This window comes from Gadus morhua, chromosome 1, assembly GCF_902167405.1.
Source record: "Gadus morhua chromosome 1, gadMor3.0, whole genome shotgun sequence".
In the NCBI taxonomy this organism is placed as follows: domain Eukaryota; kingdom Metazoa; phylum Chordata; class Actinopteri; order Gadiformes; family Gadidae; genus Gadus; species Gadus morhua.
The window spans coordinates 8,474,186-8,491,799 of NC_044048.1; the positions used below are offsets into that span (position 1 = coordinate 8,474,186).

Here is a 17,614-nt window from a genome sequence, read left to right on the forward strand (position 1 = left end):
AAGATGATGTAAAAAGAGGGAACGTTTATAATTGAATTAAACAGCCAACTAGCATCAGTTTACCACACATTATAGCCTAGACCTAGGCGTCATACCTAGGCCTACTCTGAATGTGCAAAGGGAATTATATCATTGGGTTATCGAAGGCAGAATTATCAGTTCTTGCTCGAAATGAAGTTGTTAAAAAAACCCAAAAAACTAAGGAGAAACGGCGGGTGGCGACGTTCCCTTATTTTTTGCACAAGCGCATAGGCTTATTCTTTAAAATAAAGTCTGAAATCTATGCATCAGAAATAATACATTTATACGAGAGAATCTTAATTTTTGTCTTTATTCGAGAAAGATGTTGGCTTAAAAGCAAAGGCTATAGCATACTAAAACACTAATCCTTCTGCTGCTCTGCTTTTAGTATTTTAATGATAGACACATCACTATGGAGGTAAATTAGCCTATGACATCTCTTGTTTAGGCCTAATGGCCTTGAACTTCCTCCCAAAACCAATTGTTGTCTACCAAAACCTTGTTCACTCTTTCAGATTGAAAACTCCAACACCCTAAAAATCCACAAAGTCTGCTTTGCCTCCAGATATTGCAATCCTGAAGTCACCATATTCAAAATGCACATTTTCCAAACTTAATTTCCGAACTTTGGAAATAGGATGTTGGGAGAATGGTCAAACCCAATAAAGGTATTCTGAAGAAAAATAGTGATAAGAGAAATGTCTTTAAATGGCTCTATGGCCCAGCTCAAACCCTATCTCGTTGGACTTGTTAGCATATCACGTGCCAGATTTTTAATGAACTGGACACACGGGTCTGGTCTGCGCATGCGCTTGTGTAAAATGTAGTTGGAAATGAGGTGTCCGTCTTGGAGTAGTCGACTTTTAAAAAGCATCGGCTGCCCCTGATATGACGACTTCGCTGGTTCTACATCCACGCTGGGCGGACACCTTGATGTACGTTTATGAAAAAAGCCCGAATGAAAATAATCAGACGAAAAGCCAAACAATGGAGGGACTGAGCGGCAATTGCCCTGCGACCCACTGCAGGGACCTAATGTCGCACGCCGCTCTGGGACGACATTCTGGCAGCATAGCGACCCACCAGGGCTCCGTCTACTCGGATATCTCTTCCACAGACACCGGTCGACAGTGCCCCGCTCCCCAGACTTCATCAAGTGCATCGTTGGGCTACGGCTACCCATTTGGAAACCCTTACTACGGTTGTAGATTATCTCATTCGCACAACGTGAATTTACAACAGAAGCCTTGCTCGTATCACCCTGCAGAGAAATACGCCGAGCCAAGCGCAGCGCTCCAAACGGAAGAACTATCCAGCCGGGCGAAAGAGTTTGCGTTCTACCCCAGCTTTGCCAGCTCTTACCAAGCTGTCCCGGGTTACCTCGATGTCTCTGTTGTGCCCAGTATTAGTGCTCATCCTGAGCCGCGACACGACGCCCTGATTCCCATGGAGGGGTACCAGCATTGGGCTCTTTCGAACGGTTGGGATGGGCAGGTGTACTGCTCCAAAGAACAAACACAGTCCACTCATCTCTGGAAATCACCGTTCCCAGGTATTTAACCAAAACATTGTCTTTTCAGCATAGTGTAATTTCGTTATTTTCCCATGTCTCTCTTGCACTTCATTCTTGTCAGACTTTTTTTTGCCCCTGCTCTAAATGCTTGACAGACGTATATTACAATGCATCAAATAGGTTAACTACTATCAAGAACATGTTGTCATTGTGTGATTTACATCATTTAAGAACTGCATTATATGATACTCAATTGGGCTGGTTATAATGTATTATGACGCGTCAATAATGTTGTGATGGTTTCCCTTTGAATAAAATACATACTACTACAGAATCCCACGTAATGATGTGATTGGTGTTGAGGTCTATAGTCATTTGAAACTTTCCCAATTCCGTTACGTTATTAGCAAAACAAACAGATAATGTGGTCAAAATACCCATGTAGTTTAACTTAGCACATGCAGTTGGCTATGGTTAAGCCAAACAGAGCCAACGTATAATTTGTCCACTCCCATGATAATATGGCAAGTAAACAACTGTTTGGATTTCACAATAAATCTCAGCCTTTGTCAGCAGTGTTCTGCAAAGTGTCCAACGTTTTGCATGTAAAAGCATTTATATGTGTGTAACATTCTTTCATACTGAATTTATATTTTAATGTCCTTGGAGATAAACATGCCATGAACAGATTGGCTAATCTTTATAAGACATGCATCTCCTATACTTGATGTGCACTATATCTAATAGCCTCCATAAGAACAGCCTAGAGGCATGGTATGTTCGGCAAAAGTTTTTTTTTACATATTTTTTTAGATCCTAGGGAAATGCGTGAATTTCGAATTCTAAAACTTCTCCAACTCAGACTAAAAATCCCTAAAGAAGAGCGAGCCGGCCACGCAGGCACGGGAACGCACCCAAGCGCGGGCACCCAAGCATGATAACAAACACGTGCACATAACAAACACACCTACACTCCTCCCCTACACAACTACACCCATGCAAACAAACACACACGCACAGACACAGACACACACACACACACACACACACACACACACACACACACACACACACACACACACACACACACACACACACACACACACACACACACACACACACACACACACACACACACACACACACACAAACACTTTCTCATCTAAACTTAATTCCAACACTTGTCGTGATCTTGAACGGTTCGTTCGTATAGTACCAGTCTTGAACAACATTTACTCTTGAGGGTCAAAAAGTAGTTCTTTATCTCTCCATTTCCTTCGAGATTTATGATGACTTATTTATTGTAATATCGTTGTTATCACAGGAAATGGAAGCTTTTACAGTGTGAACTGGAATATCAAATAGGGCTATCTGTAGGACTATATATTTATATGTAGCCTTCAGAAAACCTTGGTATTCTTTGAATTATACGTAACATGACATTCTCTAAAATATAAATCTCACATCATACATATATATATATATATATATATATATATATATATATATATATATATATATATATATATATATATATATATATATATATATATATATATATATATATATATATATATATATATATATATATATATATATATATATATATATATATATATATATATATATATATGCCTATATATTTACACACATATCTATATATACTCGATATATTATAGACTTCAAACCAACGACTTATATACCCTCGAGGTGAACATTAGTTATCCACTAGCCCTCCTAACAGGTGCATACACCTTGATTCAGGCTGAAATCTGGTATTCATCACCACCAACTCTCAGCCCCCTCCCTCCCCTCTGCCCCCAGTTACCATCCTGGTAACCGTAGTTATTTCATTAAGAGCTACATAAAAAATGATGTGTCTACCTCTGACTCAAAAAGCTCGATCTTATTAGCCTGCCTAAAGTGGGCTTTCCAGTGAGGGCTAAGAGTTTTTACGTCATCTGCTGCAGCATTTTACTGGGGGGATTCGCCATGCATGCTTGAACCTCGTATCAGTTTCCATGATATTCTCTTTTACTCATTATATTCCGATTCCTTTTTCCAGACGTGGTGCCGTTGCAGCCAGAAGTCAGCAGTTACCGTCGTGGACGTAAAAAACGTGTTCCTTATACTAAGCTTCAATTGAAGGAACTGGAGAAAGAGTATGCAGCCAGCAAGTTCATCACCAAAGACAAGAGAAGGCGCATTTCCGCCGGCACCAACCTCTCAGAGCGCCAGGTCACCATTTGGTTCCAGAACCGTCGGGTCAAGGAGAAGAAATTCGTCAGTAAATCCAAGTCGAGCAATCACATGCATACCACTTGATACAAAGTAGATGGCCTCTCAGAACTGCAGCTGATCCCTTCCCCAACCCGTAGGCCTGTTTACCTCGGACCGAGCATCACGGCTGAAAAACACTTCGGCTGGTTCTTTAATTTAAGTTCGTCAACGACATGCCACCAAACCCATGATTTAAAGGTGTTCAATAAAAAACTGTGAACATATAGGTCTCCAAAAAAAATCACTTCATTTTTGTTTTTATATTATGTACATATAGAAAATATATAATATTTAAATATCTGTATTTCAACGACATAAGTATTGCGTGTTTGTCCTTTTTATCAAACAAGTTTCAACAGGACTGAGGAGGATTCTGGTGACGGGCGGTTCAGCGTTTTCTTAAGGAACTTGAGGCCATATGGACATTGATGGAAGATAATAACGCATCGGACAACATATAGCCCACATCTCTGGGAGACATCTTATGTCTCCCAGAGACTTTTCCGAGATTGGATGCCTTTCATTGAATATGCATTCTTCAAAAGCTACAATCATCTCGGTGTAATATGTTCAGTTAAGCCTAGGTTACAAAAGGCTTGTATTGTTAATCTGTATAGTGCAATGACTTTATTATTTAATTCATATTCTCGTATGGTGGGACTATAACTTGGAATATCTCACGCTCTGTATGTTTTCCTTTATCAGTCAAGGATCGTTATGTCATGCAACTGGAATGATTGTAACAGTTAGTCAATGAGTATGACACACCAATGCACAATCCTTTAACTTTTTATTTCTAAGTGTAGCATCTATGGTGAGGACGCTCTGTAAAAAGTCTGTAACCCTTTCATTTGTGCAGTTTGTGAAATGTATTGTGATGTTGAATTGCGTATCGGTAACGTGTTTCATAAATAAATGATGATTCTAAAAAAATGATTCAATATTCAATGAAATAATCAACTGAAACACTTGGAGCATGTCCTCGTTTTGTAGTAGAAGACACTGAGTTCCATAACCGTAGGTTTCGCAATAGGCCTAACTTATTGATTTGTGATTACTTATGAAAACCTCTTATGGACAACCAGGGACGAATAGATATGTGTAAGCCCGTCTGGTTGGCTACTGGACGGAAATATTTGATATGATGAAGGTAAATGGCAAGGTGTATGTAGTGTATCATCTAATGATATTTAAAGTTTGCCCATAACGTATCCGTGTCAATGAGGTCGGCCATGTTGATGAACTATTTCAAGTAGCGTCTTCACTCCTTCCGACTCTATGACAAATACGATGATTCTCCTCTATTTGTAGCGTGCGGTCGACTGTCCTTTGATCTAAAATAGGTTATCCAGCGATTCAATTACACACACATATAGACGTTTCTGGATTTCGAGCGCACAGAATATTTGGTTTATTCGCTTTTGATATCACACACACACACACACACACACACACACACACACACACACACACACACACACACACACACACACACACACACACACACACACACACACACACACACACACGCACACACGCACGTGCACAACCACGAACGCACGCACGCACCTGAACAAACGCACACACACACGCACACACACACACACACACACACACACACACACACACACACACACACACACACACACACACACACACACACACACACACACACACACACACACACGCAAACACACACACGGATAGAAATCTTGTACCTTTCTACAATTGTTGGTCTATATTGTTGCTTACTTGAATACTTTCTCACTACATTTACTTTCGCACTTGCTAGACTATAGTCTTAGTTGCAAATTGAGCACTTGTCGGATACAAAAACAAACTTATTACCCCTAGGTCTCCATATTATTATTATTATTATTATTATTATTAAAAAGAAGACCTTAATAATCTATGTATTTCTTATTGGGCATATACAATCAGATATCATAACGGTTGTTGCACCTAAAGTTGGTAAAATTAGGTCCACACCAAGTCCAATGAAACCATAAAGCTGCATATCAATGTGTTAGAAAAAGGTCCGTCTCCTCGAGACTTCATTTAGTATTTAGGCCTACTCATGTTAGTAGGCTTTGTGTAAATAGGCTATAGGAACAGAATTGCAATGCGGGATATAATCGGAGATCAGACATACCAAGTTTTTCAATTCAACAAAATAGGCATAAGCCTACTTTATGTTGTGTTAATCATGAACCAAATGGATTCGAAAAATAAGCGTTGGTTAAGCCCATGTTTTCACTAATATAGCGAATCAACCGATTAATTGTATTTATTTCTCCAGCGCCTTGTAGTATTGAACAGCATTTATTTGATGAGTTTGGGTTGAACTTTGAATTGATGCATTGTCATATATGGGCTATTTACTTTGCATCAACTGAAGTTTTGACCCTTCTGTAAAATTGTGGTCTCCTGGATTACCCTTGACCATGACTATGCGGTCACTTTGACCTTGACATCACGGTAGATTGTGAATAATATATAGGGGGCTGGACACCAATGGCGACGGTTTGTTTGCGAGCAAACAAGGTGTTATTTCCCTGTCTAGACTGCCAGACTTAATGACATGCCATAAATACATAAAAAAGGGGAAGTGTAGTGATATCCTCTGACCTGAATTTTTGACCATCTCTAAGAACAATCCATTACAATGCAGGATTTCCTCCCTGTTTTTAGAACTTGTGTAAGGTGATTGTACCCTACTGCATATGCGTGTGACGCCGCCAGTGACTTCTTGAATTCATTATGAGGCGTCTGGTATTGACCTAGAAGGACAGGTAGACAGACCCCTTTGACATCCCCCACTGACACCAGCAATCACACAGGCTAGTGTCTACTTAGCTGCGCTGCTAGAATAAACGAGTATAACTCCGCTCGCACACTAACGATTAAAGGTATGGACATTTTCTTACTACTACGTTGAAATGTACTTTTTATATGTAGCCTATTTGATATATTTTTTGGACAAATTCCGACATTTATGCAAAGGAGGGAAGCTTTTCTAAACTGTCTTGAATTTATATTACATTTGTATTTCTCAACCTGACGGAGTTTCAAAGTTCTCCCGTGAAATAACCCTTATTTGTATCTTTCTCGTTTTTGGTCGCACCTCGTTATTTAATAGCAATAAAAGTATTAGTAGGCCTAAGTAAAGAGCAATAACAGTAGCTTTTTTGTAACATGATTTGTTCGCAATAGCAAATGGCCATAGTTTGGGAAAGCAAATATCAAAATAAATTTAGCTGCAAAAACGTATAGCAACGATAGCCTACACTAAGAATGAATGAAAATACACAGTGGCCTATGCGTTAAAGGAAAAAATACTTCGCCAAATAGGCGAACATCATGATAACAAGGATAATGAATAAGTCCCTGATTAATCTAATAACAACTTTACTGCACGCTGCAGTGCCATGCCTGCTTCGGCCCTCACGGCATTCAATGGAACCATTGGAATTATTAATTATGAATTCAACAAGCAGCCAAATAAGTAAATTAAGATACCGGCTACTGCCCTGCGTGACGTTTCGTCATATATAGGTTATATAAAGCCTATGTCAACGCCGTGTTTTAAATTCTTGAAGAAGTTGACTTGAGTTGATGGCTTTTGCAGTCGTCAGGGCTGAGAGTGCTGCAGGCCTTGAGGGCAGGAGTAGAATACGGAGGGCGGCTGATAACCTCTGCTGGTGATGATGTGGAAATATCAGGAAGTCTTTCAGACCTGCTGTCAGGTCGACTTTTGTGTGTCCAGGTGTTATGCTTCGTGTTTGGCCCATTTTTCGTTTAAATCCTTGGCGACCTTTATCATCACTACATTGGCCTACACACGATTACCCTGTACACTAATAATGCATAATTTAGTGGTTTCATTCGAGTAGGTCTACGGGTTACGATATTAAAGAAAACACCCAGACGGCTGTACAAATAAGCCAAGCAGGCCTTATTTGTTGTGTGGAGGACTATGGATTTGGGAATTTAATTTAGAAACATAATAATGCTTTCCGTATATTTTTTAAACAAGGATTCTTCAAGCTGTTGATAAATAAATACAGGTGCATACCATAATTTACGCTTAGTCAAGCTTCCTTTGGCGCGTTAAAGTTGTATATTGGTGTTGTAAATTATTTATTTCGTTTTTAGATAGGACTAGTCATGTTGAGAGTAGCTTAGATCTCAGTTAGGAAATATCAATCGTTGATATGTAGTGTTCTGGTCAGCATGACTACACTTAATGACAGTCTTAGGCTTGCACACGCATACAAACAAGCAACCGCTTGCATACAAATATGCATGGTTAAATACACACATGTAATTACACACACACACACACACTCACACACACACACACACACACACACACACACACACACACACACACACACACACACACACACACACACACACACACACACAAACACACACACACACACACACACACACACACACACACACACACACACACACACACACACACACACACACACACACCAAACCAACACGCACACGCACACACACGCACACAGACACACACACACACACACACACACACACACACACACACACACACACACACACACACACACACACACACACATGCACACACACACACACACACACACACACACACACACACACACACACACACACACACACACACACACACACACACACACACACACACACACACACACACACACACACACACACACACACACACCAATTTCGTGTGCTGATATGATAATAACATGTAATTAAAGGCCTACAGTTACCGCTTTGGAAATAAGAATTCTTTACGTGACATCACATAACGTGTAGTCTATCTAAAGTTCAAATGTGTCAGCATGGTGTCCTTTGCCACAAATGTTGGCAAAAAGGTAGTTCTATATATTCGGAACAAGTTATTGTCCTTTTTTCCGGGCATATTTTTAATCACGAAAACTGCAAGTCATGGATCAAGTTTTTACGCGTCATTTTTGTTGTTTTTGTATTGGGAAAATAAGTAAGCTATCCAAATACTTCGGCATTTCAGAAACGTTAAGTGATGTTATCTATAACTCGGAGCAAAATTGTATTCTGTTTTAATATTGGTCAATTACCATGTCTTGTCTTTTAATTTTTTACAGATAAGGCTCATTACCAAAACAATGTCTGTAGCCTACTTTATCGCAGGAAGTTACATTTTGCTCGATTGAGGAAATACACGCAAAGGTTCGAAATCATTAAAAAATAAATATTTATACACATATATATATATCTCCGTATATACAGATATAGATATTAGACAAATATACGTGTGTGTAAAGTGCGTGCGGGTGTGTGTGTGTGTGTGTGTGTGTGTGTGTGTGTGTGTGTGTGTGTGTGTGTGTTTGTGTGGGTGGGTGTGTGTGCGTGTTTGTGTGTGTGCGTGTGTGAGGGAGTGTGTGTGCGTTCCTTCGTGTGAGTGCGTGTGTGTGTGTGTGTGTGTGTGTGTGTGTGTGTGTGTGTGTGTGTGTGTGTGTGTGTGTGTGTGTGTGTGTGTGTGTGTGTGTGTGTTTGTGTGTGTGTGTTTCTGTGTGTGTTTGCAGCCTAGCAGTTTTCTTTATCTCCAGAGGCTAATCTACCATTCACTGGGCCGTAATGGCAAGCAGTTGTCTGCACAAATTCAGAGAGACAAAAGGGAGGAAAACTTCCATTGTTTCGGTGATTCTCTGTCTGGGCTGCAGCAGGGGACTCCGAGAGTACATTCTATGCGTGCAGGCGGTGTACTAGACAGTGACCTTGACCACTGCTGTGCTCAAGTAACTTAAAAAAAATATTTTGTTTCTACTAGCTGACCACTATTCCAAGGTCTATCTCAGGCCTATTTAGAATCAGAATTAGAATTTAGAATTGTAATCGGAAAAATATGAACCGTTTATAGAGCCTATAGAAGAGGTTTTATTTTTGTATTGGATTTGGGGATATCTGGAAGCAATGCTTGGGATGCGTGGGAGAGGTGCAACGAGGCACAACACATGGCCTACGAGGTAAATTGGTAACCTTTTTTGGAAGGAGAAACTCTTTCAGAGGTGTACAGCGGGCCATTTTGCAATGCCTACCTTTATTGTAACAACACAGGAAGCTGCATTGATGCCAAGACACCAGATGCTCTTGAGACGAGTCATAAAATATATCTAATGGATTGCTGATTTTTGCATCGCGAGACTTAAATATATTCAATTAGCTCACGGGAAAGGCACATGCACGCAATGTGCAATAGCGTACAAAACTGTAAAGAATCCCTGGGAGCGTCACCTGTTAACATTTATCTTTTTCGTTCTATTTAGGGGTAGAGCGACCTCGGGTGCCAGTACGTTAGGCTGCATCCACACAAGTGGCGGATACGGATATCTAATAACGACTGAGTTGCACATTGCTTCGAAACCAGCGTTTAAATGAATGCTAATGTTCTCAGATAACACTCCATTGGCAAAATTGTCGCACTCGATCAGCAGCATTCAGCACGCATGTGAAAAGTATTAATACAGGACCTAGGCCTATGCCACTACACAATAAAGTTGACCAGTGGTCTCACGGTGTTACTAATACTGTGATAACTTAATACTAACACCTCGTTAAAATTGCCATTACGAATTGTCTATTATTGAATGAACGATTAGGCCTACAACCATGTACCAAATGTAGTTCTAATTTAATCAGCGCAGATTACACATTTTAAGCATATTGGCTTTCAATCACAACGCTAATAGTGCCATGCGCGTTCACTTTTGTTTTCTTAATGTATCTTTTTTGTATATTCCTAAATACTAAGTTTTCCCTTTTAATGTTTTCATAAATTGACTTCAAAATCAAGTTCACAGTCGCCAGATGGGGAACCCAAACCCCGAGGTGCTCCCACATGAGGAGTCCCACGTCACACACACATGGACACTTTCCTTTGTCATTCGAATAAAACTTAAATTTGGCGTTTGTTCATCATGTAAAAATAGCTATATGCTATAGCCTACTTCATTCATAAAAAAAAAAATATATATATATATACAGTATATATATATATATATATATATCTATGTATATATATATATATATACAAACCAAGGTTATATACTCATAGCATATGTGTATATATATATATAAATATATATATATATATATATATATATATATATATATATATACAAACCAAGGTTATATACTCATAGCATATGTGTATATATATATATATATATATATATATATATATATATATATATATATATATATATATATATATATATATATATATATATATATATATATATATATAATATAGATAGATAGATAGATAGATAGATAGATAGATAGATAGATAGATAGATAGATAGATAGATAGATAGATAGATAGATAGATAGATAGATATACACATATATTTATTTATTTATGTCATACCTTCCCCATATTTACCTTTGGGATATCTGCGATTGCTCTAGGCTACATCAAAACAATTTATGTATTATGATATATTAATATAGGTTTAATGGTTGATTAAGTGATTGATCGGTTGATTGATTATTTTTTTGATTGATTGCATGGCATGGGTAATTGCTGGAGTATTTTTCAATATGTGGAGATGTTCATCATTGTGTTGTGGAACCTGATGGGGACTGTAGCGCCAGACACTTCAGTGTCTCGAGTGTTTCACTATAGAGAGTTATTTTCCCTCCTCTTTTGATTACTTAGGTGTTTTTTTTTCTGTAAACGGGTTTATATCGTGTATTTCATAGCGTATACACATCCACACATCTATTTGAACTAATTTTAAAGGGGGTGTTTACACATCATCGAAGGCCTAATTAGCAAGATATAGTAGCAAGTGTTTCCGATTATTGAATCTGTTAAGTGCCCTCTACTATCTTGTAAAATTCATATAAAAGAATTGTGAGAGGTATAACAATCCCACCAGAGTTTGGCCGGGAACGTTTATAGGAGGTTTCTGTTAAAGTTGCTCATGTGAGGTGTAGTACAGGATATTATTTGAAATATATCTTGTTAAAGTAATCTTATATTATATCGTGATTTTTTTTTACAGAGCCAAGGGCTTCAACCTGCTGACCCCGTTACTGTAAATATGAGTGGAGGGAGGCAATGAGCATCAGTCTTTTCTTAAAACAAGCTTGTAAAATAGGAAATCACAGCTTTATATGACATCGAATATAACAATAATACTCTTGAAAACAAGATGCCATATGCGTCCACTCATTCCTAGGACATAAGTCGTTTTCATATCAAATACTCTATGTAAAAGGCTTTTGCCATCTTATAAAGACACGATACGAGGCCAAAGACACTGCCACTTTGGTCACAAGAGACATTCTCAGATTTAACTCCATGGAGTTCTGCCGAAGAAAATAACACGATTCTAAACTTTTAATAAAATATTTATAGTATTTTTAAAAAGCATATAAACCCCAGTAATACAGGAGTTAATGTTTTGTTTTGTCTGAGATGGAGCAAGTGGGTGGTACTATGAGTAGGCTACAGCATAAGTTACCCTGGCCACGTGACCAGAGGACGGCCAATCAGCGGCCCTCCCAGGTTTAACTATGTTAAATGTCAGATTGCAATAAACTAGAAGCTGTTGGTCGGGCCCGCGGAAATGGGCGAGCATAATCTCCTTAATCCAGGGTTTGTGGGACCTTTAGTAAACATCCACACTGGAGACACATTTTACTTTCCGAATTTTAGAGCCTCAGGGGGACAACTGGCGGGCTTACCGTCTCTATCCTACCCGAGAAGGGACAATGTTTGCTCCCTCCCGTGGAATCCAACGGAGCCGTGCAATGGATATTCTCAATCCTACTTTAGCAGCCCCGTCTCCATCAACCCTTCGTTCAACCGGTCTTGTGAAATCACCCGACCCGAAGAGAGCAAATGTTATTATAGCAACGGGAATAGGGAGAGCTGCTTAGGTGGTGGCAACAGCCTCAAACGGGAGGATAGGACGAGAGACACATCATCCCTACCGCCCGACCACGGGATGCACAGTGGAATGGGCAGCACCGCTGCCTTCTCCAAATACGAGTACGGTGCTGAGCAGCTAGCGCAAGACCCGCCGTCCTGTCAGTCTCTGGAATCCGACTCCAGCTCGTCTCTTCTTAACGAGGGGAGCAAAGCTTCATCCAGCGATACACAGACCTTGGTGTCACCGGGAAATCATGCAAGCAACCTAGCTGCGGGCGGAGGTGGGTGTTGTGCCCCCCACCCCCATCCATCCACAGCTAAGCACACTATCGCCTTGTATCGTTTCTATGTATTTTGCATATAGTCTTGGCTTAGTTGCAAATTAAACCTAGTCTTTGTTACTAAGCTGCACAATTTATTGTTTTATGAGCCTGCTGGACACTTGAGGTGGTCTACAAGCGCCGCTAGGGGCTGCCCTATAATACCCCCATATGCCATGTGTTTGTGTATAGAGCTGTATTTACTACGACGCATTTCACAGAAGATCTTCATGTTGTAAGCATGTTGCCAATAGGCTAATCACGACTGTAGTCTATTTGGCAAATGCAAACCTGCATCTTTGCATACTGTAACCCTAAAACACGTTCAAAATGGAGCGATGATTTAAGGGGGAACTCGTCCTGGTTGACTGCATTGAAAGGAGAGTTTTCTTTTAATGACTCGTAAACAGAATTAATATGTGGTGGTGTGCTCAAGAGTTATTTAATGTGCTTTGAAGCTCGCAAATAAGCAAGGGTATATTCAAGCAATTACCACGTCAGGGTAACTTTAACTGTACAATAAAGGGGTCGTGACAAGAGCACTACACACCAGTGGTCTTTAAATATGAAGATGGTAAAAAACTGTATTCTATTTGTTGTGCATGTCCACATGTATTACTTGTGATTTTCTAGATATGCAGGAATATAAATACATCAATTCGACATCTTGTGCAGCTACTCAATATCTTATTTTAAAGATTGTGACTAATCCGCTGTGTGACCCCTCCAGGTGCTCCGTGGTACCCGATGCACACCCGGACCAGAAAGAAACGCAAACCCTATTCCAAACTTCAGCTGGCTGAGCTCGAAGGTGAATTTATGCTAAATGAGTTCATCACCAGGCAGCGACGGAGGGAGCTCTCGGACCGCCTGAACCTCAGCGACCAACAAGTTAAGATTTGGTTCCAGAACCGCAGAATGAAGAAGAAGAGACTTATGCTGAGAGAGCAAGCCCTGGCCTACTTTTAAAACCCCAGTAGGCTAGAAGGAGAATCAATAGGCAGTACAGTTAAATCCTCGTATGCCTATAGATTTTCTTTTAATACATGTATGAAGGCTACATCTACCCTGACGTAGCAGGGATTTACAATCTGGAATCCCAATATTTCGATGGGAGTAGCTTATATTAGTCGTGGACATGCTATCCAAACCGGACAGCTTCCAAAGATGCGCTGTCTCAATATTGTTTGTCAGTAGGACTATCTCATGGTGGGAAACGCAAAGCTGTGATATTACATATATAAGTTGCATAAAGTGTTTTTCCTTTCTTGTATTATAAGAGGTAACGACCTAAATACCCCCGAAATGTGGTTGAGGTTGCGATGCTATATTTAATGGACCACCAATACTTTCTCGATGGGATGGGGTGGTAGGCAGGTCCACGTGAAATCAAAATAGTCCTACAAGTAGCCACGTTTTGACGAGCTGGGAGAGATACACGGCATCCATAAATGTGTTAATTATACTAGCTTAAAGTATTTTGCGGTTTCTAAACGTATGCATAACGAAATACTTGTTTGGGAATCGGGGCGTTGTGCATATCTATTAACCACAGCTTTCCCCACGTGTTGTGGACACGTTCACGGTCATGGACAGGAAGAATGACTTTAGAGTAGGAGGACAGGGAAGCACATCGCCCCCTCTCCAGTTTCTGCAGGCCTATGATCACTGCGTTCATGTTCATTTGTTGCATAACGTGCCAAAACTTTCTGGAGTTAATTTCTTCTGAAAATCGTTAAAAGCACCCGATAACGTGCTACAGTTGCATACTTTTAGTGGACTGAGATCAAAGTTTCTGAGCTGCTATGAAAAAATCGACATATTTTATAGCATAGGCTACATATACCGTTGTCCACCTCAACGTCGCAGGGATCTAATTTTGGTTTTGTAATGAAATCAACATTATCCATTTTCTATTTCAACAATCAGCAGAGTCCGCTTGCCACAGTTAGGAAAGATATGTAGGCTCTGATGAAAGAGACACCACTGCGTAATGCAAATGAGTATCTTATAGCTTATGATGAACTTTCCGGAGTTCCATTTGTATTCGTATCGAGTCTAACTATGACATTATCGATAATATATAAGTAGGCCATAGCATTGTAATGTATTTAAAGCATGGTATTGACGTGAATTAGCTATAGGCAACGTTCAGCGGACGAGGCAGTCCAACTTCTTTTATATATATTTTCTCTTTATTATTTTGATATCTATAAAAATAAAAGTTAACAAAAGCTGAGTAAGTTAAAATCCAGCCACCAATATTGATCTCGGTTTTATTATGATTATACTTATTCGTATTATTGCTGTTATTATGACTATTGATTGATTAAATTGCGAATGTTTTCTAAAGCTTATCAGGTATATTCGTTGTGGTTGTCCTGCAATGTGTTGGATGTTGTTTGTTTCCTTTTCTTGGATTCGTGTACAGAACCTATCTTTGAACGAAATTACATAGGCCTCCTATTTGCATCCTATTCAAGGATCCTTTCCCTTTGTAATTGTCATTTATGTTAATACTGTATTGTACAATATCGCATTCCACTACATCTTATGTGTTGTTGTAAAGGGGCTACACTATATGTTAATAGGGGGGCTATACTTTCATACCAGCCTATAGGCCATCAATTCAGGAGGAATATGAAAAAGAAAATGGCGGTGGGTTCATGGCACATTTGAACATGTAGTGGCTGTTGTTAAACCTTTTATACTTCCCACATTGCATTCCTCTCCTTTACGCTTGTACGGATTGCAACGTTGTCTTGTAGCATTAATGTTATGAATGTATACGCGTAAGCTATTGAATAAACAGATACGTATATTGAACGTGTTGTTGTCTCATTGAGCTGTCCGACTATATGAGCATATATATATGTGTATATATATATATATATATATACATATATATGTATATATATGTGTGTGCATGCATGTATCTATAGATATCGATATATATATGGTATTAGCTTTAAGTCTGCAGTGTAAATACATGCATATTTTAGAAAAACAAACCCTGGTATGTCTATACTTGCGCAAGGCCTGCACATTTAGATTTCGTATTATTAAACAGCCTTTTTCTTTATATGCTCTTTATCGGTAAAGCAAATTCAAAACTTGATTTACGTGATCTTAAGATAACACATTCGCTACCCCACAACTTGGCCCCAATCAAAAGTCTCTCTGTACCAGACTGTTATGGTGCAGCAATCACGCCATGGCTCTGTTTGCAATAGGGTTACACCCTGCTGCATGCAGTCCTGTCGAGTTTTACAGCGACGAGTCCGTTTATTCTTTGTTTGTACAGTTCATTTTCTGTGTCCATCGATGAATCTTCACCACATGTTGTTTCGCTTTCAAATAAATATTATTTTGGGCAAGTATTTTGCAAATGATAGGCTTTTTGTCGCATAGACTCAATGGTACAATGCCACAAAGCACTCCCTACTGGCGAAGTTGTGTAAAGGCATGCAGACGTTGTCAAGGTTTGCTGATAACTATCTAAAAGAGGCCTTCCTTTGCATACATAACGAATGCCATGAGATATATTGAGAACCAAGAGGATGCTTCTTCCATGTTATGATCACGTGTTATTGCAAGGCCTAAGATGACTGTATGACTGGTATAGGCACCAGAATGTTATCTTTCGTTTTTTGCAAGATTACTCCGGTGGATCAAAAAATGATGACTGTGCGCTTTCTTCATAGTTTCATCATAGATCAACAGCTTATTCGTGGACATGTTATTCTTAGTATCAAAACGGATTGATATTGTGACTAGTAACTGGTCAAGTTATTGACAGAATGCATTTATAATTATAACTGAATATCCAAAAGGTTGTTTTTGGCATGTCATATAAGATGCCACCATATTTGTTGTACATTCAGAAAAATATCACTAATCGTACGAGCCTTCTGTAAATACTATGCCTACTATGCTTGTAGGTCTACAACACAATTAAAAGGCTTGTGTTTAGTGGGCTATTAAATGCGTTACCCAGGCCTGAGCAAATAGCACAAGTGGGATTCAATGATATTGTAACGACCGCGTTTGATCTATAATATACGTCATAAATGCATATTACAGTGATTGTTTAAATGTGTGTTATATTTATCCTATAAGCTTAGGTGTCAGAATACATAGGCCAATCATGCACACATAGGCGACATGCAGTGAGCCAGTTTGCGTATACACTTACATGGTATGGGTGAATAAGAACTGTATAGGCCATGCATTGGCCATAGGCCTATACTATTAATTAAGTTGGACCTAAAATCCATGGATTTCGGGTAAACCCTTTTGGTAGAATCATCATCTATCTTTTCGAGTTTGTTTAACGTGAAAGAAAAATTTAAAGAAAAGTCGACAGGATGGCTGAAATAGCCTATTCTCGTATCTGCTTCGAGCGGCTGAAGGACACATTCATCAGCATTTCTACGATCAAATCATAATTTGCCCAACCACGAAGTAAAAAAGGGGAATAGGCCTATGCGGATTTATATCTCCTGATGTATACATGCATTTGTATAATAGTATAGTAGTATATAT

General features: G+C 39.3%; 2 protein-coding genes across 2 annotated transcripts; both read left to right on the top strand.

The window, feature by feature from the left end:
* The first annotated feature begins 835 nt into the window (after nt 1–835).
* Nucleotides 836–4,708, top strand: hoxc13a (homeobox C13a). Its single transcript, XM_030354826.1, has 2 exons — nt 836–1,573; nt 3,600–4,708. The coding sequence occupies exons 1-2, from the start codon at nt 910–912 to the stop codon at nt 3,857–3,859; spliced, it is 924 nt and encodes a 307-aa protein (XP_030210686.1). The 5' UTR covers nt 836–909; the 3' UTR covers nt 3,860–4,708.
* Nucleotides 4,709–12,390: 7,682 nt separating this feature from the next.
* Nucleotides 12,391–15,895, top strand: hoxc12a (homeobox C12a). The gene is made up of 2 exons (XM_030370176.1): nt 12,391–13,030; nt 13,800–15,895. The coding sequence occupies exons 1-2, from the start codon at nt 12,445–12,447 to the stop codon at nt 14,036–14,038; spliced, it is 825 nt and encodes a 274-aa protein (XP_030226036.1). The 5' UTR covers nt 12,391–12,444; the 3' UTR covers nt 14,039–15,895.
* The last annotated feature ends 1,719 nt before the right edge of the window (nt 15,896–17,614 follow it).